Source organism: Engystomops pustulosus, chromosome 3, assembly GCF_040894005.1.
Source record: "Engystomops pustulosus chromosome 3, aEngPut4.maternal, whole genome shotgun sequence".
Lineage (NCBI taxonomy): Eukaryota > Metazoa > Chordata > Amphibia > Anura > Leptodactylidae > Engystomops > Engystomops pustulosus.
In genome coordinates, this window is record NC_092413.1 from 171,831,119 (window position 1) to 171,856,672 (window position 25,554).

Here is a 25,554-nt window from a genome sequence, read left to right on the forward strand (position 1 = left end):
ACTTTTATTTACTGGCTAGCACCAGTTTTCTTACACAAGTACATGTGCATTGCACATTTATTTATGATGCGTTTCCATCAGTATTGTGTCACAGGTATGCAATACCATGCACATAAGTGGGCGTCCCGGCGCTCACTTGCACAGTGCACCCCATTTAGTTGGCAGGTCCAAGAGAAATGTGGCGCACGCCCCTTGAACTGAGTGCACCATAAAAAAAAAAAAGACTGCGCTCCGGTCTTCATGAATCCGTCCCGCACTGCACATCAGTGAAGTAGCCTGCACCTAGTGTAGTTTGCCTCACGAAAAGTAAATGTGGACCAATGTCCTTTATGGTGACAGGTCCTCTTTAGGGGAATTCACTGTGAAATTGGGAAAATCAAATAACATTTCATGATACTTTTTATGATATTGATACATATTTGTGATACATACAGAAATTTTGTATTGCTTTATGTTCATTAAGAGGTATTGGAGACTGAACTTCTGTCTATTCACCTTCCTCTATCGAAATAAACATAAATGCTCAGCCAGGAGTGCATTGTGTGAGGGGGAGTGGGGAAGATATCTACAGGTACACAAAGCTTTTGGCTATTACCCTCACAATGTACTCACTTCAGTGTCATTTATTTTTCATATAAAGAATTGATGGTTAATATGACTAATCTCGTGACATATTCACATAATAAATCTAAATGTAGGTCCCTTTTGTTCCATCCTGGCATGATGTGCTCTCTCCACAAGACCTGGATTGTGTTGCCAGTCACGGTAAACATGACTTCATACAATTTCCATGTCAATTGAGCCGTGTGCAGTCTGCTGCCTGTATGAAAACAATTTCAATAAGGACATTCAGACCTTCTCTTTCCATGTAGCTCTCCATTCTCTGCACTACAACATAGTACACTCTATGCCGCTATAATGAAGCTATTTCACAGCTTGATCTTACTGTAATGTGCAGCCATATCTACTGTATACATCGAAATCTGACTTCCATCTAAATATTTCTATATGGTAGACAAGCCTGTGAATCCTAGTGCCATGGCCGGATGTCATAAAAATAGATAGATTTTTATATCTACTGTATGTGAAGAGGAACGTCATTTACAGCATGAGGAAGTAACAGAAGATAACAGAGGATGAAACTGATTGATTCACATGATTTATTTAATATTTGTTGAGAATTGAAGGAATAAAAGAAGGAACACAATCCAGTTATACAACCAATGATTTACCTAGTTATAATAATGTTGCCTTTACTACCATTTAAAGTGTCTTTCAGCTTATTCCTCTGTTTAGTAGTTAGACCAGGTTACTACAGATCAGAATCCATTAATATCAATGGGACCTGTCATTACCCATTGTGGTCACTTTACCGATGACTGCACCATGATTCCTGTTCAGTCACAACGGCCTCTGTCTGTATACAGAGACTCATTGAGGACATCACATCAACAGATGCGCACAGACTACACCCTGCAACTGCTGCTGTAGCAAGAGTGATAGCTGCTGCGGCGGCCCTGAGCCTCTGTATACAAATGGAAGCCGGCAATGATTAAAAACACACAGAGCTGAATTGAGCACAACCATTTAAAGGTTTAACAGACGATCACAAGTGTTTGAAGACTGCTCAACAGCCCATCAACTCAGCAGCCCATCAACCAGCTTTTACCAAGTTGAGCCAGAATGCAGAACCCGAACTTGTGGCTGAAGTAGCTGTTCAGGGACCCAAAAAGTCTGACGGAGAAGTACTGGACCCCTCTATAGAGATACAAAATCATTCTAAAAAAATAAACACAAGTCCCTCCACCTGGATTCAACAATCCAAAGCAATAAAACATGCCTTAACTGTCTTAACTTAGAAAAATGTCTTAAGTCTTTCTAGGTTGGGCATCATGACTTCATGACAACCCTAGTAATTGCTTTACAGGCTGAGTAAACATTTTGTAGAGTAGCAGTAAGACTTCATATATATTGCATTGTATTTTCTGTCGACAAATACTATGTCACTCCACAACTAATAAGGTTTTATCTAAGATCAATAAAGTCATTAGAATGCTGCACACTATACAATACTGCACCGATTACACACAGGCCACCTACACAATGAATTGCTACATCAACTCTAATAGCTCTGCTAAATAGAAATTCTGTTTGTATCTTGAATCCCGAGGAACACACACAATGTTTTTTCTTTCCTGTCAATAGTTACACCAACTATTTTTGAACACAGTTGATATAGTTAAGATAAGATCTTCAAATTCTATATGGAATCCTTGTATCATAAGCCAATGGCTTGATGTGTCACACATTCTGATGGACAATATAATGATAATAATTCAAAGGCCGAACATGCATTTTAACTATTGCAAGTCTACATAGAGTAAAAATTGGCAAAACATTTTTTTAGTTCTATAGGTTTGTTCTTAAATTGAATTTGTATGCAAGTTAGAATTGGCATATTTAATACTTGTAACTTGAGACAAATTATTTAATCCCTTTGACAATTGGATTTTAAAAATTTGGTTTGACAATGAACAGGGATTGACAATGAAGCTGTATTGCAGACACTTTACAGCTGATCTTTGCGGCCTGGGATTAAATTAAAGCACCCAGAGAGTTTCACCAGAGGTCACAGTGGGCAGACAATGTAGGGATCCGTCTGTAACTAGGGGACTGTTTGCATATATAATCTGGCAGTGGATAACACATATTCACATGTAATATCTTACAACCTGATATTAAGTTTATGGTAAAAACCTAGATATGTCAAAAATGTATGGCACAATAAAAAGAATATACAAAAACACTTGTCAAGTGTGACAACCTTCTTCTTTACGACATGCAGTATGACAGACACCAGTAAGATGGACTGACTTCTTATGAAAATGATGATTTAAGGAAAGTCAATGTATAGGCCACATCTGTTTCATTATACTGCTAGCTAAATGAACAGTGACTCTATTCATGGCCATAGGCTTATGGTGCACGGCACAGCGACTGCTCCTCTATGAATGAAGTCCATTGTAAGGCATTTATAAGTCTTTACTTAACCAAACTGTTTTTCTCGCGGTAACTTTTTTGGTTAAATATTTGACGTCTTTTTATAATTTTCATGGGCATCCAAATATGTACATAATCTAACAAAGTCATGTTTTAAGAAGCATCATGTCTCATGTCTCAAGTATCATGGAATTTCAAATCATATATTAATATATGTTTTGGTTACTTTGAAATCTGGCATGACATCTCTAAATTAAAGTTATTAAAGTAGAAAAAAAGGCAATACAAAAGTATTGGTATGCAATTCTGTCAGATAATACTCGTTTTCTTCCAGAAAATGATTTCAATTACAAATTATTTGGTACTAATATCTTCATTTATTTTGCTAGGTCTCCAAAACTCCAAAAATGGGCCAGACAAAAGTATTTTCACCCTCAGCCTAATACTTGGTAGCACAACCTTAAGACAAAATAACTGCGAACAACTGTTTTCAGTAACCATCAATGAGTTTCTTACAATGCTCTGCTGGAGTTTTAGACCATTCTTCTTTTTTGGCAAACTGCTCCAAGTCCCTGAGATTTGAAGGCGCCTTCTCCAAGCTGCCATTGTGAGATCTCTCCAAGGTGTCCTATGGGATTCTAGTCTGGACTCATTGCTGGCCACTTTACATGTCTCCAGTGCTTTCTTTCACCCATGACCTTTGAGGGAGACCCAGCTTTCTCACACTGGGCCCTACATTATGCTTCAAAATTTGTTGGTAGTCTTCAGACTTAATGCCATGCACAAGGTCAAGCAGTCCAGTCCAGCATAGCAACCCCAAAACCTCGGGGAACCTCCGCCATGTTTGACTGTATGGACCATGTTCTTTTCTTTAAAGGCTTCTTTTTTTTTCTGTAAACTCTATGTTGATGCTTTTTCCCAAAAAGCTCTACTTTTGTCTCATCTGACCAGAGAACATTCTCCCAAAACAATTTAGGCTTTCTCAGGGAAGATTTGGCAAATTCCAACCTGGCTTTTTTATGTTTCTGTGGTAGACACTGGATCATTCAGGTCTTTGGAGATGGACTTGTAGCCTTAAGATTGTTCATGCTTCCTCACAATTTTGATTCTCAAGTCCTCAGACAGTTATTTGGTCTTCTTTCTTTTCTCCATGTTCAATGTGGTGCACACAAGGACACAGGACAGAGGTTGAGTCAACTTTAATCCATTCTTTTTGTGGTTTTCCATTGAATACAAATTAAATGAAGATAATACCAAAGAATTTCTCATGAGAGAGAGAGAGAGAGAGAGAGAGAGAAGAGAGAGAGAAGAGAGAGAGAAGAGAGAGAGAAGAGAGAGAGAAGAGAGAGAGAAGAGAGAGAGAGAGAGAGAGAGAGAGAGAGAGATATTCAACATCTCTTATGGCAGTTTCTCTTCACTGAGACAATAGGGTTCGTGTGAGTTAACCTGTATACATACTGTAGGCTGTAGTGTGTGTATATATCACACACTGGAATTTTTTTAAAACTCCAGTTCTTAACCTTGCTCAAAAATATGACCATTAAAATTTTTAGTTTTTACCATTTTTTTCCATTTCCGGTATGATATCAATCTCATGAAGCCTCAGCATAATTTCACATCTCCAGTTGAGACAAAGCTGCTACTGTTCTGTGTTCATCGGTACCTTCTATATCCTCCTAAATAAGCTGAGATACCATAAGTATACAGTCGTGGAGGCTGAGACATGAATTTATTTATAACTGTGTTACAAGAATCTGTCTTATTATTGTAACTTTTACATGGGTTTCAGTCCCCCTGTGGAAGATCTTCACATACCTTTCATTAGACTCAAAAAGTGGGGATATTTATCATCAATCTCTTAAAGCAGAACTGTTCTAGTTGCCCATGGCAACCAATTAGAACTCAGCTTTCATTTTTCCACAACTATGTATACAATTAAAGCTGAGCTCTGATTGGTTTCCATGGGCAATGAATACATCTCCCCAAAATATTCAAAACTTATAACTAGAGACACTCCTGATTTACATTGCTCCTAAGCAACCATTTCCATGTGATACATATATACATAAAAACTTATAGGAAGAGCCATTAAGAGACTCATGGATGGAATACAATTAAGGAGGACATTGGTAAAGTGGCTATATACATGTGTTACGCCATTGAAAATGTGTGAGGCATTGCTACAGTTCAGGTTGAGATGTTTGGAAGTCTCTACGTAGGCCACAGTCCCATTCCCAGGTTCCATGTATGACGTTCCATCCTCAGATTTGCACTTCAGTGCGATGTAAATAGAGAAGATCTATCATTTCTCAAAGTGCGAATGATGTATTTGTATTTTTAGACTTTCTCACTCTTCCCATGAAATTCTACATTTGTTATGGAGAAGAATTTAATAAACTCTCAAGAGTCATCTTATTTCCTGCAGTTACGATGGTTCTCCGATGCGGCCTCATCTACGAGAGGAGGGCAGGTCTGCTCACATCACCGTGAGCTTGTAGCTTTGGGGTTAATTATAAAATGATCATGGAAATGAGACACGTAATTTAGAGGATTTTGTTCTCATTTACATATAAAAGTTACATCCTAAAGAGATTTACTGTTGATCAGTGTAACAACAGCAGAACAGTATGCAAATGTAAGCTATGTATCTCTCCCTGATGACACAACAATCTCACTCTTTCAGAGGTCACTATGACAATCTGCCTAACATTGAGACATCTGTTACTTATTTTTTCTTAAAGTGCCAGTCCAGAAAACTTTTTAAATCCTGTTCTACTCAGTAATATGCATAGGAAACCTAATAATACTGTGTGGTGTGAGCATCTTAGTGTTGACTATTCATGTCTTTGAGAATCACTCATGGACCTTAAAGAGAACCCGTCATGCAAAATAACCCCCCTAAACTAAATATATTTTCATAAACTGCCATTAGAGAGCATTGCCTCTATCCCTTCATTGTCCCTCTACATGCCTGTAAACCTAAGCAATGAGGTCCTAAAGCTGTATGCAAATGACCTGTGAAATGTCCAATGAAGCATTAGCATATTCAAGCTGTCCACTCTATTCATGAGTGGGAGGCACAGCCACACCCCCAGTGCATGACTGACAGCCTGTATAATGATGTGAGGCTGTATAATGATGTGCTTCCTGGTGCTGGTGGCCACGCCCCCCTGCAGCCTGTGTGTGTGTGTATAGGAGAGATACAGCAGCTCCATGCAGCCATGTCACAGCAGAACATGTCAGATTCATGTGTAGCTGATGTCTGTGTCTCTGTGTATTAGGAGGATGCAGCATGTCAACAGGTACAGCACTCACACTAGCCATGCTTTACTATACATTACACACAGACATGAGCAGGGGGAGGAGAGGGGAGGGGTAACAGGGGTGACATCACTGCCTCTGACCATGTGACCAGCCTCATTTACATGATAAAGAATAGATGATTTTACAATGATTAATGTATGAAATAACTAGATAAAGGCTGGGATGGGATCCTTGTGAGCTGCTCCAACAGGTAGTAGTGACAGGACTAGTGACACAGACCTGATGACAGGTGTCCTTTAATGCTTTTCAGCTGATCAAAAATGTTCAGAATCAGACCTGGCGGGACTGAGAAGGAAAGCTTTCCCGTCTCTAGGGATTCTGGGTAAAGAATATGCAATTCATTACAGCCGCCCCCTACTTAAAAACACCCGACTCACAGACGACCCCTAGTTAAAGACAGACCCCTCTGCCCCCTATGACCTCTGGTGAAGCTCTCTGGATGCTTTACTATGGCCCCAGGCTACAATGATCAGCTGTAAGGTGTCTGTAATGAAGCTTTATTGATAATCCTTGGTCCCATTACAGCAAAAAAATGTGAAACTCCAATTTTAACTGGGGCAAAAAAAACATTTGTCTAGAACTACAATTATAAAATATACAGTTTCGACTTACATACAAGTCTATCGGTCCCGACCAAGCCATGACTATCCCGACCAAGGCCATGCTCCTACTACAGCCTGAAGTATAAGATGTTTATTATTTTTACAGTCCTGCCTCTAGCCATATTTCATTTTATTTCTGTTCCTGGACAACCCCTTTAAGGTGGCACTGGAAGAAGTGATGGGAATTACGGCTCTTCTTAGTGAGCTGGCTCAATAGGCTACGCTCACTAAGAAGAGCCGGCTCTTCTGGCTCCTGAACGGTTCCCTATTAAATATATAATAGGGAGCCGCAGGCCAGTCAATCACCCCACGCCACTCCACTTTTAACCCGATTGTATGCCATTGCCATTGGCTCACTTAACCCCACTAACAAAAGCCGGCTATTCGAGCTGGTTCGTTCACGAACGACACATCACTAACTGGAACAATAGATTTCAAATTACTTGACCTTGACATATGTAATATAATAAAACAAGCTTATGTGTTCTATTTGGGACTGGTCTTAGAAGATATTCTGAAAATGACAGCAACGCATGACAAATACAACAAATTCAGCATACGATAGCATTATAGACCCCACTTTTCATGGACTAGATCTCTACCATGCATGTTAGGTAGAATCATTTAAAAAGCCAGGAAAAGTAATAATACCAATGCTCAAAATATCATATTACAACATGAAACAATAATAATAAAAAATTCAATATAAACTCATATATCTAAGCTTGCAGTTCAGTACAGCATCAGTGGAGTCACTTAGGACGGGAAACCACAAGATAATCATTAGCAGTAGTTTCACCAGCGCTGTTATAATTGCTAAATGCTATTTTATACTCATATCCATGAAATACATTTCAGATGGGGATTATTTTGCCTCGATTGTTCTAGTTTAGCAGAGTATTTTTTCTGGTACTGGAGAGATGTACATTCATTAGGCATTATACTCCATGCTTCACAGGGAGCCTGTAATCCCTGTACAATTATATTTATACATATATATGTCAGACAGTTTAGTATATTGAGGTCATAGGTTCTTTTGGAATTTGAACCTTAAATACTTATAAAGGGATTATCAACTTGCTGAGCTACAGCTGTTGGTGGTGTGTGAGAAGATTTGCATTGCAGCGTAAGCCAGGAGGGTTGTAGGTACTAACAATGAAGCTGAGCTTCTCAATAAACTATTCTACTGTAATTTATACAGGGGTACGGCTTAGACCCCAAAGAGGATAAACCTGGACTATTATAAGCAGCTTAGCTATGATATACTTTTCAGTATTTGATTTTCAGTAGCATACACCCGCCATATACAGTATATGTAGGGGGCGTAAAATGATGGTTTTGCATGCAATGTTTATCTACATTATATCTGTATGATCTATTATATCTATAAGAAAAAGAGCCATATTAAGTAGTGCCATAAAAATGATTGGTGCGGAAGGACAGACAATGCTGTATTCAATTGTGAGTGCACCAGATTCCTGTCTTTATGATATGTAGAGGCTCCAAATGTGGGACTTCCTGTGCTCAGACGCTTATGACCTATCCTTTGTATAATGGAAAAATGTTAAAAACATTTTAAATTACTGTTAGTATATGTGCGTCTTATGTTCCCATCATCCACAGCTAAGATGTCTACATAGGGGTAGATTGGACATAGAAGATAAAAATCTGTAAATTCTCATGATCTATAGCTCTGACAGCACTGTAAAATGTAGAATAAATGCAGTTGTTGGGTCAGTACCCTAAAGAACCAAATGAAGAATAAATGCACAATGAACCATTAACAGTAATGCTGGTCTGTAATAACATCTTTATCTGAATGGTACATATGCAACACAATGATATTGTACATTTTCTATAAATCATATAATATGTAATGTAATAGCCTAATATATTCATAAACTGCCTGAAATGACTTCCCCAAAGTGATCAGAGTCAGAAAACAGAAGTGGGAATAAAAAAATCCAAGATGAGATGAGCAGAAAAAGTGGAAAGGTAAAATAGAAAAATGGAAAAGAGGAGTGGAAGCAAAGCAACATAACAAGAGTGGAGATGGGGCAGAAAAGCAGGGTGCTAGAGAAGTAAAAAAGGGGGGAAGAGAAGAAAAGAGAAGAGGTATGAATTAAGAGCAAAGGACAGTTGGCAAAGAGGACAGGAGGACAGACAGAAAAGAGTGAAAGAGGAAAGGAAGAAAGAAGAGCAGAGGAGAGGCATGAACAGATGAAAAAATGCACTTCCTGGTACTGAGTATGATCATATGATTTCTCTCAACCAATCACAAAATCTAAAAAAGATCATGTGACCAACACAGCACAGTTCCTAAAAAGAAGATAGCATGATAAATGTAATAACCATATAATGCTGGAGACCAAATAAAGAAATATATGTGCAAGACAAAGGCAAAAACCTTAATTTTTAAACAATATGATAAACAATACTTCATAAAACATGTTAAACAGACTTACACAAATATTAAATTCCTCTTCTTTTACAAAAATTTTATATACATATATATATATATATATATATATATATATATATATATATATATATATATTCCTTATATGTATACAACACAAGTTTTGAGGTAATTAAAGATAGAAATATACGCTTACAATCTAGAATGGAGTAATTAGCTGAGAATGACCTTTATATTACTAAAATAGGTCAGAAGGCAAGTCAAGGATTTATCGTATCTCATCCATTTGAATCTGAAATTATACTGAAACATTAAAGGGAACCTGTCAGCTCATCCCCATAAGTATTAAACAGTGATGTGCATGTGTCCATTTGCTGCTCTACAAGTCAACTTTGCTGAAGAAATGACATTTATTCTCCCCTATATGCTTAGTTATGCAGTCAAGCTACTCCTCTCCTCCTGGCCGCTCAGACCATTGCTCCTGCTATCCTCCGCAATGACAGCTCATGCACGGTGCATGTTAAGTGTTACCCTGTGTGACCCCAGACGGTTTCACAGACACATGCGCCACTACTATGTTCATCGCGAGGCAGAGTTTGAGCTAGCCAGCTGTACCAGCGAAGCCAGCCAGGGACACACAGGGCGCCAGTGAACTGACAGGCGCATCATGGTGGTCTGAGGCTGAGCCACCTGCAGAAGGAGGGGTAGCTTGACTGGATATCTGAGCTCCCCTACCTCCTTGACTCAATTTTTGCTTCCAAGAGGAATAAAAGTAATTTTTTCAGTAAAGTTGACACATGGAGCACTCAGCCTAGTAACAATTGGACACATGTACCTCAATGAATAAGGGACTGTTTAAGGTTTATGGAGCTTTACAGAGGGGACAGGTTCCCTTTAACAAAGAAACTCACATTTTCTTTGTATTTCTTGTACATGCTGCATGTTATAGGCTTATACAAGTCGATAACTGTTCTGTTGCACAAAGGGAAAAGAACAGAAATAATACAAAGGGACTTGTTCTATTGTCTGATAAAAGGTTATTGCTTTACTGCCATAAAAAAAATTATCAAAAAGAACACTAAGGGCTTCGATGTAATAAAATCATTATCCAATAAAAAGAACTGTGATGCCGAACTCACACTCAAGACAAAAAATGTGAAGTCAACATCAAGAATGCCATTTTTTATATATCATAATACAAGTGACATAATAAAGCCCCATGGGCCGTGCAGTAACTTCATGTGCCATACAGTGTGCCTATAGGTGTTCATATGCAATAAATTACTTCTCTCCTCTGATGGCAGATGTCAGAGCAAAGAAGGATTGGGCAATGGTAATTCAGCAGGGTCTGGCAATGGCTTACATCCCAATTCCCACTGAAAAGATGTAAGCTGAGACAAGTACTCTATCAAGGTTTATGCCCCCGGGACTAGAGTTCAACAGATTGGGGACAAATTTGCTGATTTTCAGGTGTCTAATTCAATTCAGATATTTTCGGATTTGCTTCATGTATATACTATAATAATGTAAAACTAACGGATCTGTTAAATTGTCTATTGGATTAAAGGGGCTTTTGGTGGTTTCCGTTATTGTCCATTTGCACAACATCCTTTAGATTTTCGGTATTGTTGAAGAGAAAACTTAAAATTCTAAGTTTGGTGAAAACTTAGAAAACAGGATAGGACCAAGGTTATACACTAATTTTCAGGACAGTTAAACCAACATTGGTGTAGACCCTTATTTAATAGTACAAACATTTTGGCAAAGCGTCAGAAATGCAAATCTCCGATGATTCGCTTATCTCTACCCTGACATTTGTCCCAATAGACTGTTATTTTCTAAAACACCATGTATATGCCATAAAACACCACTCCAGTTGGAAACATTCATACTAGTAAATCACTAAAAGCTGGTCAAAATAAACTAAGCATTGTACTGGGCACAGCATGTACAGTGCCACAGCATGACCAAGAGATGGGCGCACTGTAAAGAATGAACATTTCAGGTTAGGAATGTGCTGAACAGCCACTTCTCTGGTTTGAGTTTGCTGCCAAAATATAGTTATTATTGACATTTTAATGCAGGGAACATCAGGCACCATGCTTGGTAGGTGGCATGGGTCACCAGAGGAGCTGCAATAAATAGAGCAGATGAATGTGCACTGGAGCGACTTTTTAGTGTGCACGGGAGTGTTAAAACATCTCCAGCAAATAGTAAGGTGGATTTTAAGCGTCCCAGATTCAGAGTTAAGGGCTTAACAACAGGTTATAGTCATGGCACCATGTGTAATGTTACACAGTACAGATAGACTAAATTCCATGAGGGAAATACTTGAGTTCAGATTGACACCAACCTGCTAGTCTAAAAGTAACATCTCCTTAACAAATACTTCAGGCACTGCCTTGTAAATCAAATACCCAAACTGAAACCATGAGATGTAACTGCAATGTCTGAGCTGATGAAAATGATATCCATCTTCTGGTCATGTCATGTGGACAGTCATGAGAACGTTCATCATCTTCCAAAATGAGAATTGTGTGATCATTCTATCTTTTGAAATAAAGATCACGAGAACTAAAATGAAAAACAAGTATGTCAATATATCCATATACTAACATGTCAGCAGATGACAACACTATGCCTTATCACTGAAGTGACCTACAATTCTATTCCAAACACCCCTTACACTGGAGACAATTCCCTCTTTCCCAGCAGATAGAGACTGCCACGGGCCCTGGGCTGTATGAATATTATGGCCCCTAAAAGTCTGGAATCACTTCCTACATCTGGAACTAGGATCGGCTTCTTTTGAGGACCTTCAAAGGACTTTCACAGCTAACTAAAACGGCTTTTGTGTACATGTGTATTGAGAGCAGGAACAGATGTAAAAGTTTCATGGGTGAAGGTCCTTCTGCATATAAAAATTTGGTTGGTGGTTTGTGTGGCCATCTGCCTCCTAAAAAGCTTTGGCCCAAGTCTACAACCCAAACCGCGTATATAATAAGCCACTACTGTGCCCCAGAACATGACTCTTGGGTCACAGAAGGAAGACTCCATCATAGACGACTTGATCAAAGAAGACATTAAAGAGCAAGTACACAGTTTTGGTCATCACTAGACACTGTTGATATCTCCACTATCCAAGTATCTTTGAGCTGCTGGGAGTTATGAACTTGTATAATCGACTTGGGTCTAGCTTACTGCTATGGTACCCTTGCTCGATTTAATAAGCAATGGATCTCCTGGCTCCAAAACCTTCGTAGATTTACCTTATATATTTGTCTGTGAGCCAGATGCAGCCATCAAAAGAGCCACATCTGGCTCCCAAGCCATAGTTTCCCTACCCCTGCTCTATTGCTTTGTTTTTTTCTGTATCACTTTGTAGGCGTATTTTTAGTTTTGTACATGGTTTGATGGCTCCCCTTTACCTGGTGCCATTGACAACTTTTGCCTTTTAGATATAACATTAGATATAACATTTTTGCACTCTGGCCCTTTATTTTAAATGGTAACTCGTTGTCACTAGGAGCACTATGGATTACACTGGAGTCACTGAAGTTAGCACCTCAGTTGGAACTCCTGAGTCGGCTCCATAGGACCTAAGCAATTTGTTACGGCACATCCACATGTCTACTAGAGGCTGTGATTTGCCATTGTTTGCTGAAGTCCTATTAAAATTTTTGGGGAGCCTTGGATTGCGATGATGTAATCGCAGTTTAGATTATGTAAATGTAGAAACAATAATCCTCCAATAAAACTGTAAATATATCGATTTTGAAGTTTAGAAACATTTCAAAGACAATGCAATGTAATGAAGGTATAATAAATATAATATATACATAATGGACCAATACGAAGCCTAGGGCATTACCTTTTAATTATAGCAAATGATCACTTCAATTAGCATTTAGTGTATAAGCTAATAAACAATTTAGACCCTATACAACATTGATGTGTGGTGCTGTAATATTCCATATGCAGTAATGTTACAGCGCACATTTATGGGGAGCACGATTACTCTGTGAATAATCCTGGCTTTCTATTACACTCATTGCGCTGTAATTCCCCTATCTGACTCACTCACGCACATAAAAGTGGCTATTACCGCATCACACTTACACAACATGCTACAACAGCATTAAAAATCTCCACGGAAAATAAATCTCTTTCAGATTTCCGTCTATCTGCCCACTGCAGTGACAACAGATAAGCTAAATATAGTTGATTGTATTGATTTATTTATGACCTATATTTTGTGCCTTCTATCCAGTCAGCAAAGAAGAAGGAGATATATCCAGTGACTGCCGAGAGTTCAAAGAGCTGCAGCATCATGACGAAGGTAAAATTCACAATGTCACCATCAATGCGGACGTTAGGATCAGGCTACAATCTGCAATGGTGAAATCGCTGAGGGTTTCTACGGAACAGAGACTTTATGGGTTAAAAGAAATGTAACCCAAGTACAATGCAGAATTGGTGATGCTCATATCTTACTGTGGCCTAATTTACTAGGAATACTGCGTGCTATCACCACTCTTATTCTAATTTCCCCAATGGATTAAGTAATTGATGTTACAAAGTCACTTCTATATGAGTGATGGAAAGATCATTAGGTTTTTCCACTTCCTTTTTGAGATTTGTCCTTTTCATTTCTTACTTATGACATTAAGCATTCCACTCAGTTTGTAACCATAACTAGCCAACAATGTAATAAGAATTCCTTTTTTTTATCTTAGTGGTTATTAGTATTTTATTTCACTTATTCTATCTACAATATTCTACTCCATCTCTAGGCAGGTTCGTAACTTCAGTGGGTCTAGAAGGTATGGCTGCAGACGAGCCTAGGAGCCTCAGGTTTCTCTTCGGCTTACGAATACCCGCATTCACATAGTATCAACATTACTAGTGTTGGACTGCGGTAACATGGGCCCATCTGAGGTTGTGATCTTGAGATCCTCCTTCCATCCATACAATCACCATGAAGGATGCATCATCAAAAAGATCTAATAACCCATATTATATGTGAATCATCCTATAAGAAACATTAGTCATCTTCAAAGGGTTTTTTTCTTCTGTTGGATCCTGGGGCCTATTATAAAGTGTTTTATCTTCGGCCCACCGGAGGATTATCGGATTCTCTGGTGGGCCAGTCCGACCTTGTGTATGGGCTCCTCTTTCTCAAGGCAAAGAAGGATCATTAAATCAGCACATTGAATTTCAACACCCAATCTTCTGTTCTCAAGAGGTGACTTGCCATGATTTAGTTTATTCTTGCCATTGAAAACACTTATACTCTTGAGAGAATTTAGCATGAATGTGTTTGGGGGAGTCAGAAGGAAAAGATGTCAACATAATTAAGGTTCAGCTAACTATTAAGGCCATTAAGGGGAAATCATACAACCAAAATTACAACCCATCCGCAAGCACGAGGAGAGGGTGTACCGGTTACCAACCAACCATAACGCATATACATACAACCAAAATTGTCAGGCCATTGTAGTTTTTTGAAGACCAGGCATCCCGATAATATTATTAAAAGCTGGGTGGTTGGTATGCTTTTAAATGGCAAAGGTAAGCCTTAGATCACTGCCTCAAGCCAACTCCTATCTCCAAGCATTAAGTGTCCTGTATTTGTGCGTGTTCACATTTATTACAGGTTATTTGAACAAGAGGGGTACTGCATACTTTTACCTATAATGCACACTGTTGTGGATCCTGCTAAGAAAGCTGACCCCTGTTCATAAGTATGAAAATCACATGTGAATGAGGACCTTATTCTGGTAAGGTTTTCTGGAGCTATTTCACTTTTTTTTCCATCGCACATTTACAGGGCACGCTTTGCAAGCTGACTCCAGCGTCACAGTCCAAAGCCATGAATCGACCTTCAGTACGCTGAAAAAGCCTTAAAGGGAGAAACAAGTGTCTGTTGATGATTCACAAGCAATTCATATCCAAGCCAGGACTCAACAGTTCAAAAACAGCGATAGAAAATGCCGAACACAGAAGTAAACACTCGTGACAAGTAAAGCCATGGCATGCCTCACAGGGGATATACAGAGAGAATACTAGTGTCTGTTTATCTATCAAGCTTTTTATGCAAAATGATCCAACAATTACAACTTGAAATTAATTTTATTAAATCTATAGCCTACATTTGGAAGTCACATATGTTTAGAGAGTTAAGCAGTGCAAAATAGAGTCGGAAAGGAAAAATTTCTGTGTATAGCCATTTTTGTGTTAATGGATATATGCATTTTCCTATAGTGGTTATAGAGTATCATTTCAGTTTGGTTATAACCCTTCTGATTAATGGTGTTAAGTAAACATGACCCCAGTTACCTTTATAGGTAGTTGTCCCTAGAGCATTGGGACATACAAGCATAGGGAAATCTAGCTACTTGCATGGCAGTTTTTATATAGAGGTCAGTAGCAACAGTGAACACAGTCAATATATCTTCCATATGTCTTACCATGATAGGTGTTAAAAGTAGGAGGCAGGATCTTTCCTACACAGCAACACAAAGACTGTAAGACCCTTTTCCCCTGGAAATAAGACCTACCCTGACAGTAAGACCTAGCATGGTTTTCCAACCTTTTTTAGACAAATATAAGACCTACTCTGAAAAAAGCTTAAAACTTCTACATCTTCTGATTTGTGACACAGTTTTGGTATCATTTTAAAGCAGAGAAATGCTCCTTAAATTACACAAAGATTGTGTTTCAAAGTGCCACTGAAACAGAGATCTACAGTTTAAAGTGGATAGTGGAAGTGAAAGTGTCTGTGGCACCTTGAAACACAATCCTTGAGAAATATTTAAAATGAACTGTGTTTCACCGTGTCAGGGTACAGAATTAGTTTGAAATGTGTTCCCTTTAGCTTGTAGACAGCATGGGAAATGAGGGAAGCAGGAGCTGCAGGAAAGAGGGAGCTGACAGATGCAATGGCTACACGCTGCTACTTGTACATGTAGAGCTATGAGGAAAGTGCCATTGAGAAATTGGAACCAATGAGGCAATACAGGCAATACAGCCCCAAGAAATTCACAATGGAATTCAGCGTTTGGAAGTCATGATTATGTTCCAGAAGAATAAATGTGGATATCTGTTCATGGTAAAAATAAGACATTCCTTATCCCAAATTTTTGACCAAACAATAATATTCCTGTACTATGAAGGATTGTCAATTACAGCTCTACAAGAGAGAGACATAATCACTATTTGTAAGGGTGACTTTAATGGGCAAAAATCATGAGAAATAATTGCAAGTTGTAGATTTACACAATATACATTGTGTAAGAATCTAAAAGTCTCCTGTGTAATGCGTTTCTGCTCATAAGAAACATCAAGGGTAAAATTAATTTGCCAGGTTATGAAGTTCCAACCATTCAAAATGCTTCACATTTTGGAGAGTAGAATAGAACATTGTAAGCACATCACACTATGGTGTGGCATGTGTGGTGTATGTATGTAGCACCAACCAACTGAGTGACATTATGGTGATGTAATGTTATTTCAGGATAACTAAGGGCTTACCATTATATGAAATCAGAGAACATGTGTAAAAGTAGCCTACAGATACGGGAATTGTATTGGTGCTTTATCTAACACTCTAATTTCTAGATAATTCTCAACTAGCTTACATCGTAACATCTAGGAATAATCTACATGGCCACGATTTTTGTTCCATGTTGCTGAGAGGCACAGACAGGTCTCCAGTATAATATTCTGAGTAGGGTTTCCCAAGATGAATATAAGGCTTTAAACTGTTGTCCAAACTTTGACACTTATCTATAAGATAGAAAATGTCTGATTACAGTTGGGACTCTGACCGATGCCTAAAATGTCCTGAGCCTTCCACTTTTCCAGAAGATCATTGACGGAGAGAGGTGAATATGCTATATCTGTGTCTGGATGAATTTCCTCCTATACTCCAAACACATACAGTACTGATAGGTTTACCGTCTTCCCAATAACCATACCCTAATTTTTGTGAATGTCCCCTATTGGTAAAATAAGGCTGCAGATAGGGTTGATGTGAATATTGTACCAAAAAAACGTTAAGAGCTACGGTATACAGAATACAAGACATTAAGGCTATACAGGCAGTCCCTGGGTTACGTACAAGATAGATTCTGTAGGTTTGTTCTGAAATTGAATTTGTATGTAAGTTGGAACTGTATACCTTATTATTGTAACCTCAGTCAAAAAATTTTTGGTCAATTGGATAATTGGATTTTAATGTTGGGTTGGGCTGTCATAAGAACCTGGATTAATAATAAGGCTTAATGGCAGAAACCTTTGATAACTGTTATAGCTGTTTAATGTAGCCTAGGGTTAAAGTACAGTAAATTACCAACCTCCAGTTTGTGACTAGGGGTCGTCTGTAAGTCAGGTGTCCTTAAGTAGGAGACCGCCTGTATAAGCCCAGGAAATAACAGGCAATAACAGACAATATTATAGAAGTACAGCATTTATCGTTCCCTCCAGACTGGAGCTGTCTAAACTGTATAAAAAAAGGCCTGTGATTTGATAGATGTGCGTAGATTGTACTCATAAATACTGTACTGACTATTTTGAATGGTTGCCCTTTACCGTCATCCAGCAGTAGAAACTCTGCACTACTTCGTTTAAGACTCCTGGGACTTTAGCCAAAAACTGAAATGCACAGCTGAAGGGTAATGCCATTCTATGGGGTCTCCTTTGACTATAATGCGGAGGCCATCCTTCTCTTCTAAATATAGAATGGAACCCCCCCTAACGTCCAAAAATCGAGACCAGGCGCAAGCATTAGCCTTCGCTGAACCTGTAGAGACCTCATATACATCATGACTACACCAGTATCTCGATTGTTCTCAGCCTTTAATGTAAAATGGAACAGATCATTCCACAAGTAATTTTCTGAGTAAAAAAGTCAGTATGAAAGTGAAGCTCTTTATACTCCAAAGAACAAGACACAAAAACGATTATAATGAACCATTATGATAAATGTGAAGACATCTTCTTTTAACATAATAGGAAATGTCTTTCCACGTGCAGTGCATAACTATGGGAGGCACATTTTCATCACTGTGTATAGTGTACGCTCTTAAGGATTGTGCTTTTCACTGCGCTGAATAGCTTTTGCCATAATTGCCAATACTAACCGAACTTACCGAAGATCCCTATTTCAGACGGCAAATGCTGGCAAGTATTGGCCCGACTCTACTCACTTTGGACATTTTTCCACTGCAAACCAGTAGTGGAAAGTACCTTCAAGTAGGTACTTTTTAAAGTACCTCCTAGACTAGATCCTAAGTGAGCTAAAGCACTACTAGAATATCGCATTATCACTAAGTGTTATAACAAGAAGCCACATACTGAAATTTCTGCAGTGAAAACAAAAACTGAATCAAGGTTTGAGTTGAGTTCAATCTAGATACATTTAGCCAAACCTGCTTGGAAAAGTAACTATTCAGGTGGTAAGTTATCTCCCCTAAATACAAAATGATTCTTCATGTTAGGCTCAGTTCACACCTGTGTTCCAGGTTCCATTCCCCCTTCTGTTATCAAATAGCAAAAAAATGTATTATAACAGAATTATAACGCAACCTTCCATACATTGAAGACAATGGGATAGACTTTCTGTTGACCTTCCATTCTTGGTTTCTGTTAAGCTCTGCTAAAATATGGAGCATAACGGAATACCCCTGCTGCAGGTGTGAACTGAACCTTAACGCCTAACTGTCTGGCCCCCAACAAATAAGATGGTCAGCTGACCTTAGAAAATATATAGGTTTGGCAAACATAAAAGATAATAATATCGTTTAAAAGTTCTGAAAACTTTGGGGCAAATTAATGCAAAAAATACATTTGGATCATATTTATAGATTTGCCAAGGGGGCGTGGTAATAGCTCACAATAACTATGCAATTTATTATACATTTGATGTGAACTAAACCAATGGAAAGGAGTTGTGAATAATAATAATTCTTTATTTATATAGCGCCTACAGATTACACAGCGCTGCACAAAGCTTGGCACATTGGTCCCTATCCCCATGGGGCTCACAATCTAAACAACCTACCAGTATGTTTCGAAGCATGGGGGGAAACCAGAGTACCTGGAGGAAACCCACGCAAACACGGAGAGAACATACAAACTCTTTGCAGATGAACCGCTGAGCCACCATGCTTCACTATTTCTCAAAAATAGCCAGATTTATTACGTTTATGACACTTTTATTAATTCTGCCACAGGAACTAGCTTTGGGCTCCCCCATTACTGCAGAAAAAGCATCAGGTTGTAGATTCCCACTAGAAATATTGCGCACCTGTTGATGTGGCCATCCCTGTTGTGATATTTGTTCCTAGATCCTGTACTCTATGTGCAGACAAAAGTACATGTAGTACCATAGCAAAGAACCAAACACTGATAACTGAGCTAAAATAATTCTGCTGGTTCAGTGTCTGCATAGTGGTGCAGTTGTGTTTATATACAATCCTGCCCTGTACTTTAATATAGATCCCACTACATGCAATGCAGGAGAAAGCTGATGTCTCAAAATACATGAGCAGCTGGGTCACTGGAGATGAATTCCAGGCGGCTATTGCAGAATTGTGGAAGCAGCTTTGGTTGTGAGAGGAGAAGAGCTCATAAAGAAGTAACCAGCAATGTATTTCCATGTTTAGGAAAATAGAACCTTACCAATTCTCTAATGAAGGAAGGGTTTTTTATTATTTAGACATTGTTGCTTGTTTTATTGCGGTGGGGCGGCTTTCAGTTTTGAATTTAAGCCAGAAAATAATCATGACTAAAGATGGCCATACACACAAGATAAATGTCAGCGGGTACAGTCAACATGTCAGTATTGGTAAATCTCCCCATCCTCGCCAGGTCAGAGTCTTCTCTGCTCCAAAACCTCTAGAGCGCATGGGGTGCTGGCTGAAGCGTGAATACCCCGGCCGGTCTCTTTTTCTGCCAGGTCAGATCTGGTCTAAATGGGGCAACCTGGCACAGAGTACGTCCAAATCTACTAACTCTGAGTGGATCCCGGCAGTGGAGCGCAGCTGGGGTAATTTTAATAATTCTTAATAAGTCCACCCAATATGTATAGCACTCTGCAAGTCTTTACCCTGGCGATAACAATGATCAGACATATTGAATTCACCAGCCTACCCATTCTGTTCCTAGAAGAGATAATCCACCAAAAGAGGTGTCTGGAAGCATCTTCCTCTTCTCTTCCCATTATAAGCACTTGGCTGCAGGCGTATGGGATAGGAGGGATAGATGTCAGTAAAAGGATCCTGTGACCAAGAAAGAATATGGCCACAAGAATGGTGATACCCAGTAATGCCCAAATGCTACATGTACCTTCATTAATATCTTATTATAGAAAGCATGAAAACATAGCACCCAAGGTGCCTTAAAAGATAGTTGAAATTATATCTGTTGATGTTCCAAGAAAACCTTCTAGATGGACCAAAAAATTCAAAAGTGTTATCTTGTGATATAGCCAAGGTAGCTTCAAGATTGAATGGCTTACTGAACAGATACAATCATCACCTATATAAATGCTACACATATGGGGGTCATTACCAATAGAAAATTCACATAACTTGGAAATATGAACTTTGTGAGTGATAGGAAGTGAGAGGTCGGACAGTAGAAAAATAGTCAGTAGAAAAATAGCGCACAGGCAATGAGAGCAAACCATGCAAGTGATTAAAGGAAGACAGATGCCAGCATACAATATCCCTTGAGGTCATTTTTGGAATATGACCAGCTCTGTGGTTTACCTAAGCCTAGGTCACAACTGAAGATATCATATACTGCGCAAAGATCTGTTATCCTTTAGTTTGAGTTAAGTAGTTATCAATCCTCCTACCATATCTCTTTATATGAGAGACTATCTACATATATCTATCTACAATATCTATCTATCCATCTATCTATCCATCTATATAAATAAAGTAAAAAGCGGGCAGCACTCTGTGGTTCAAATTTCAAAATAAAAGGTGAACCTTTTGGGGGCGCTGCACCCCTCCTTATTAGGAGTCTACAAGATTGTGCTGACTTTACTTCATCTATACATCCATCTATCTATCTATCTACAGTATCTATCATCTATTTATCCATATACTATCTATAATTGACATAAATTATACTCTCTTCTATAATCTCATGCTCTCTCTTCACAGCCGTTTCTAGATCATGATAATTATCACATCATTCAGTAAATTACTGACATAAGGGACCCTATAATAACACATTTATCAGTAATTTATAACGACAGACATGCCCCTACTCATTCTGTTTCATTCTCTGTCATGTCACTATCAATGTCCTACCAAGAATATGTCAACAAGAAACTTTGATCCTTCAGATATAGCATTGCCCTTGAGGGCAAGATCCTTACACTCTAATAGAAGGTGTCAGAGACAAAGCTTGACATTTTAATTTATACTTGATTTGTACTAGATTTCTTATTACCACACGACTACTGTAATACATGAACAAAATGATAGAATACAGTTGCAGTCCCTAAAACAAAGTCACTTTCATGCATCAGAAAAGTAAGTAGGATAGACCAAGGCCACCATTCTTTGAAGTTTACTTGCTGATGTATCAGCCACTTAGACCACACAAGCAAGTTTTATGAGATCCAATAAATGCAGGATGGACATGGCCTTAATTTTAAAATGCAAACTCTACAAATTTTTTTGGTCATCGTGTCATTTTACACAAGGCCCATAAACCATGAGTGATAAACCACAAAATATATCAGTTGTTATTCAGCCTAATGCCTTTAAAGGATGCAGATACTTTTTCATTACTGAAATCAAAGCAATAAATAATGTAGGCAAATACTGAATACTGGTCTCTAGTGACACAATATACAGTACATAGCAGAGGTAAAAGCACAATCCTGCGATAAAACAGTTATGGAAATTGATGCAAATCATTGGAACACAGTGATATCCAATATGAACAGAATCAATAAAGAACATCTATGGTAACAAATATGGTGAATATTTATTGCATCTCTCACTCTTTTTCTCTATGTATATATTTATATACTCTGAATATACTATGTATGCAGTAATAGATAAACACATAAACACAAATATATATCTACTTGTCCACAAATATATACAACATATTGACAGATTCTGGAATCTACAGTAAATTCTGATTAACATATATATATATATATATATATATATATATATATATATATATACAGTAATAGATAAATAGTAAACACAGAAAACACATAAACACAAATATCTATCTATGTATCTGTCCACAAAAATTTGCAGCATATTGACACATTCTGGGATCTACAGTACATTCTGATTAACGACATATATACCATTGATATTTTGTTTCATTGTACTGATTATCACAGTATATCACAGTGCAGTAATGAAATAGTTAAATGTCGGAATTCAGCTCTGCTATACGTATCTTTGTGCCTTATTCCACTCTTGCAGATAATACAAGCAGTAATAGAATGAGTATCTGTTTACCCTTAAAATAGAAAGTTATGTTTACTCACTTTCAATGAATCAAAGCAGGCGATTACTCGACCATTTTCGACTTGGCAGCTTTTTGATGGGTGTGCAAATTTACATTCTGTGTCTGGACGTGAGCAAGTCCCTCGCTGGAACTCCCGACACACTTCCAACGTTAGCCATTTAGTGTCCCGAATGGGTGCCACGCTAACAGCCATATTTAAAACTTATAGGTAGTTATAAAAAGAGAAAAAAATAATAAAAAATAAAAAAATGTCTCCGAAGTAGAGAAATTAAGCCAAACTCCTGTCGTCCTCTTTTTTTTCCGTGTGGTTTTTAATTTGTAAACCTGGGCTGTATGTATCTGCATACAGATGTCCCACTCTCGCTCTTCACAGACAAGCTTAGAAATAAGAGGGAATACGTGACTTGTAACGTTAGAATCATTCGAGTGCGGAGGCCTTCTGGAACTTCTCTGTACTCTCAGTTACCCATTTCGGAGTTCCGATATTCAGCCCAAAATGCAAGCATGAAAACGTGGCAGCCCCTGCGCTTGGCATAAATTTTCCAAATTGTTCCGAAAGTTTTCTGAAAGGTAATCTCCACCCAGCTGCACGGGCAATTCGCTTGGGTTCTGCGGTGTGATTGGTATCGATTAGCTTGGCATATATAGATGCAGCACTGTAGGATAATAATAGAGGTTTTGGCTCCCCCTTTCTCCCCCTGGCTCTATCCCCTGTGTCTGTCTGTCCTGGATTTCGTCTTACAGAAGCAGATACCTACTATATAAGACACTGCCTTATGCACAAGGACTTTTCTTGATTAGGAGCAGAATTAGGGGGTTGTCTAGATGAGGCGGGTGTCTGGGCTCTCGTTGCAGTGTAGCTGGCAGCAAGCAAGGCAAAAAGCAGAAACTGCTCTACAAGCGGGTCCAAGCAGCAGAGACGTCAGGAAAGGCACTTCTTAGTACCAACCTGTAGAAAAAACAAACACGTTATCATTGTAACCGAGCAGCACTTTACTTTCTCTCGCACACTTTCATCCCCCTTCCCTTGTGGCTCCAGCGTGGAGTCTAAGCTCGCTTGTTTCTCCCCATGCACAATACTTACAGAGCAGCATATTGCAGCCAGCCATCGTAGATTTATTAAAAAAAGGGGCAGCTTCCCTTGTGAAGCAATGCATGATAGGAAGATAACCAATCACAGATAATGTTGCAGCAATATTCTGGGCAGGAAGCCAATAATGTGGGCTGTCTTATGAAAGGTCGCGCCTGTCAGAAGCTCATTACTATGCAATAAGCAGAGAAAATATCCATCAGATGTAAATAATTCTTCTGCATCAGCTTTTTGCATGGAGGTTTTTTCAATCTGTACAACATGCAGCATGCAGTTAGTGGGCTGGACTAGGTTATTTTCCAATAAAATAAGCCCCCCCTTTGTGAAAAGGAGGGGTAAGGGGGCGAAAAGAGAAGCAGAAGCGCTTTGGAAAATCACTAGATGCAAAGCCCTAGAACTGCAGACGACTTCCAGGCTGAGTCGTCTCTCCTGCGCAGCCTGCTCTGCCTTGTTCACTCTGCTACATCTCGCACACGAGTATAAAAGGAAAGCAGGGGTGTTTATAAATGGTACATTCTTCCAACCTATCACATTCACTTCCTTCTAAACTATAAGCACTTCTTGCCTATGCAGAAGCTTGTACTGTAAAGCTACGCTGCTCACCAAACTGGAGAAGATACGAACAAAAGCTCTCTATATACCGCACTAAGTATTACAAAAACTTTCTACCGAGAAGAAGTAAAAAAAGACGAGTCCTTCTCTTTACCTCCAGGGATCGCTGCAGCTAAATCGTAAATAGTTTATTTGATTCCAGAAATACAATAAACTGTAACACGCTGTTCCCCTGCCAAAAAGTAGCTGTATAAGCCTATAACATGCTGAAGCTGGCCCCGTCATATGCAAACCAGTCTCGCTACACCTCTGGGCTTCTGCTTTTAAAATGGCATCTTACTTTTAGCATTTTCCATTGCTTCACCACAAAATGGTGACATGTTGCCAGAAGTAGAACCACGTGGGAGCATCCGCCCTAATTCGATGACACTTTATATGTTTTTTTCAATTCTAGGAGATGGATTAGACAAAAGAAGAGTTGAGGAAATAAGACTAGACCCAAAAACGGCTGCAACGCCTTATTTGTACAAGGAATGACACGTTATAATAAATGGAAGAGTAAGACAACATGAATAGAAATAACAGTACATATCTCTGCTAGTATTATGGCACAAATGAGTCCGAAATTGCTCTAAAAATGACAAGTTGCTAGATGTAAATGCAGATAGTCCACAGATGGCTAGAGCTAGATAAATGACTGCTACTCCTGGCCGCTTATCTGTCGCTATCAGGAAGAAAATGTCTCTACTACACACTAACATGAGAATATAAATATGACTTAGGGGTTCTCATATGAAGATCTATCACCCATGACTAAATGTATACCTTGGGCCACTTTTTTATGCCTAAGTGTAGTAGTTGCACTTAAATTCTGGTGTTTTTTTTGCCAGAATTATCACGAGCTACAACCATCACTTTACTTTAACACAGTTTAGGCACAATTTTGGTGCAGTTAAGGCGCAGTGTTAGATTCGGGCACTTACATATAATCCTGCTACAAGCTCATCTCTGCTTCTCCCACAGCCCAGAATGAAGATAACACTCACAGC

The 25,554-nt window shown here is 38.7% G+C and overlaps 1 protein-coding gene across 15 annotated transcripts in view; it reads right to left on the reverse strand.

Annotated features, from left to right (window-relative positions):
• MBNL1 (muscleblind like splicing regulator 1) overlaps positions 1 to 25,554 on the reverse strand; it is a 134,674-nt gene that overhangs the window by 81,691 nt on the left and 27,429 nt on the right. For 12 of the 15 annotated variants that reach the window (XM_072143019.1, XM_072143018.1, XM_072143014.1 and 9 more), the window contains exon 2: positions 22,883 to 23,812. The exons of 1 other annotated variant lie outside the window; for it this stretch is intronic. In XM_072143019.1, coding sequence (XP_071999120.1) covers positions 22,883 to 23,056 — 174 coding nt within the window. In that variant the 5' untranslated portion in view covers positions 23,057 to 23,812. Of the gene's footprint in view, positions 1 to 22,882; positions 23,813 to 23,947; positions 24,408 to 24,845; positions 24,956 to 25,554 lie in introns of those variants that run through there. 2 more of the 15 variants (XM_072143013.1, XM_072143012.1) reach the window with 2 other exon arrangements.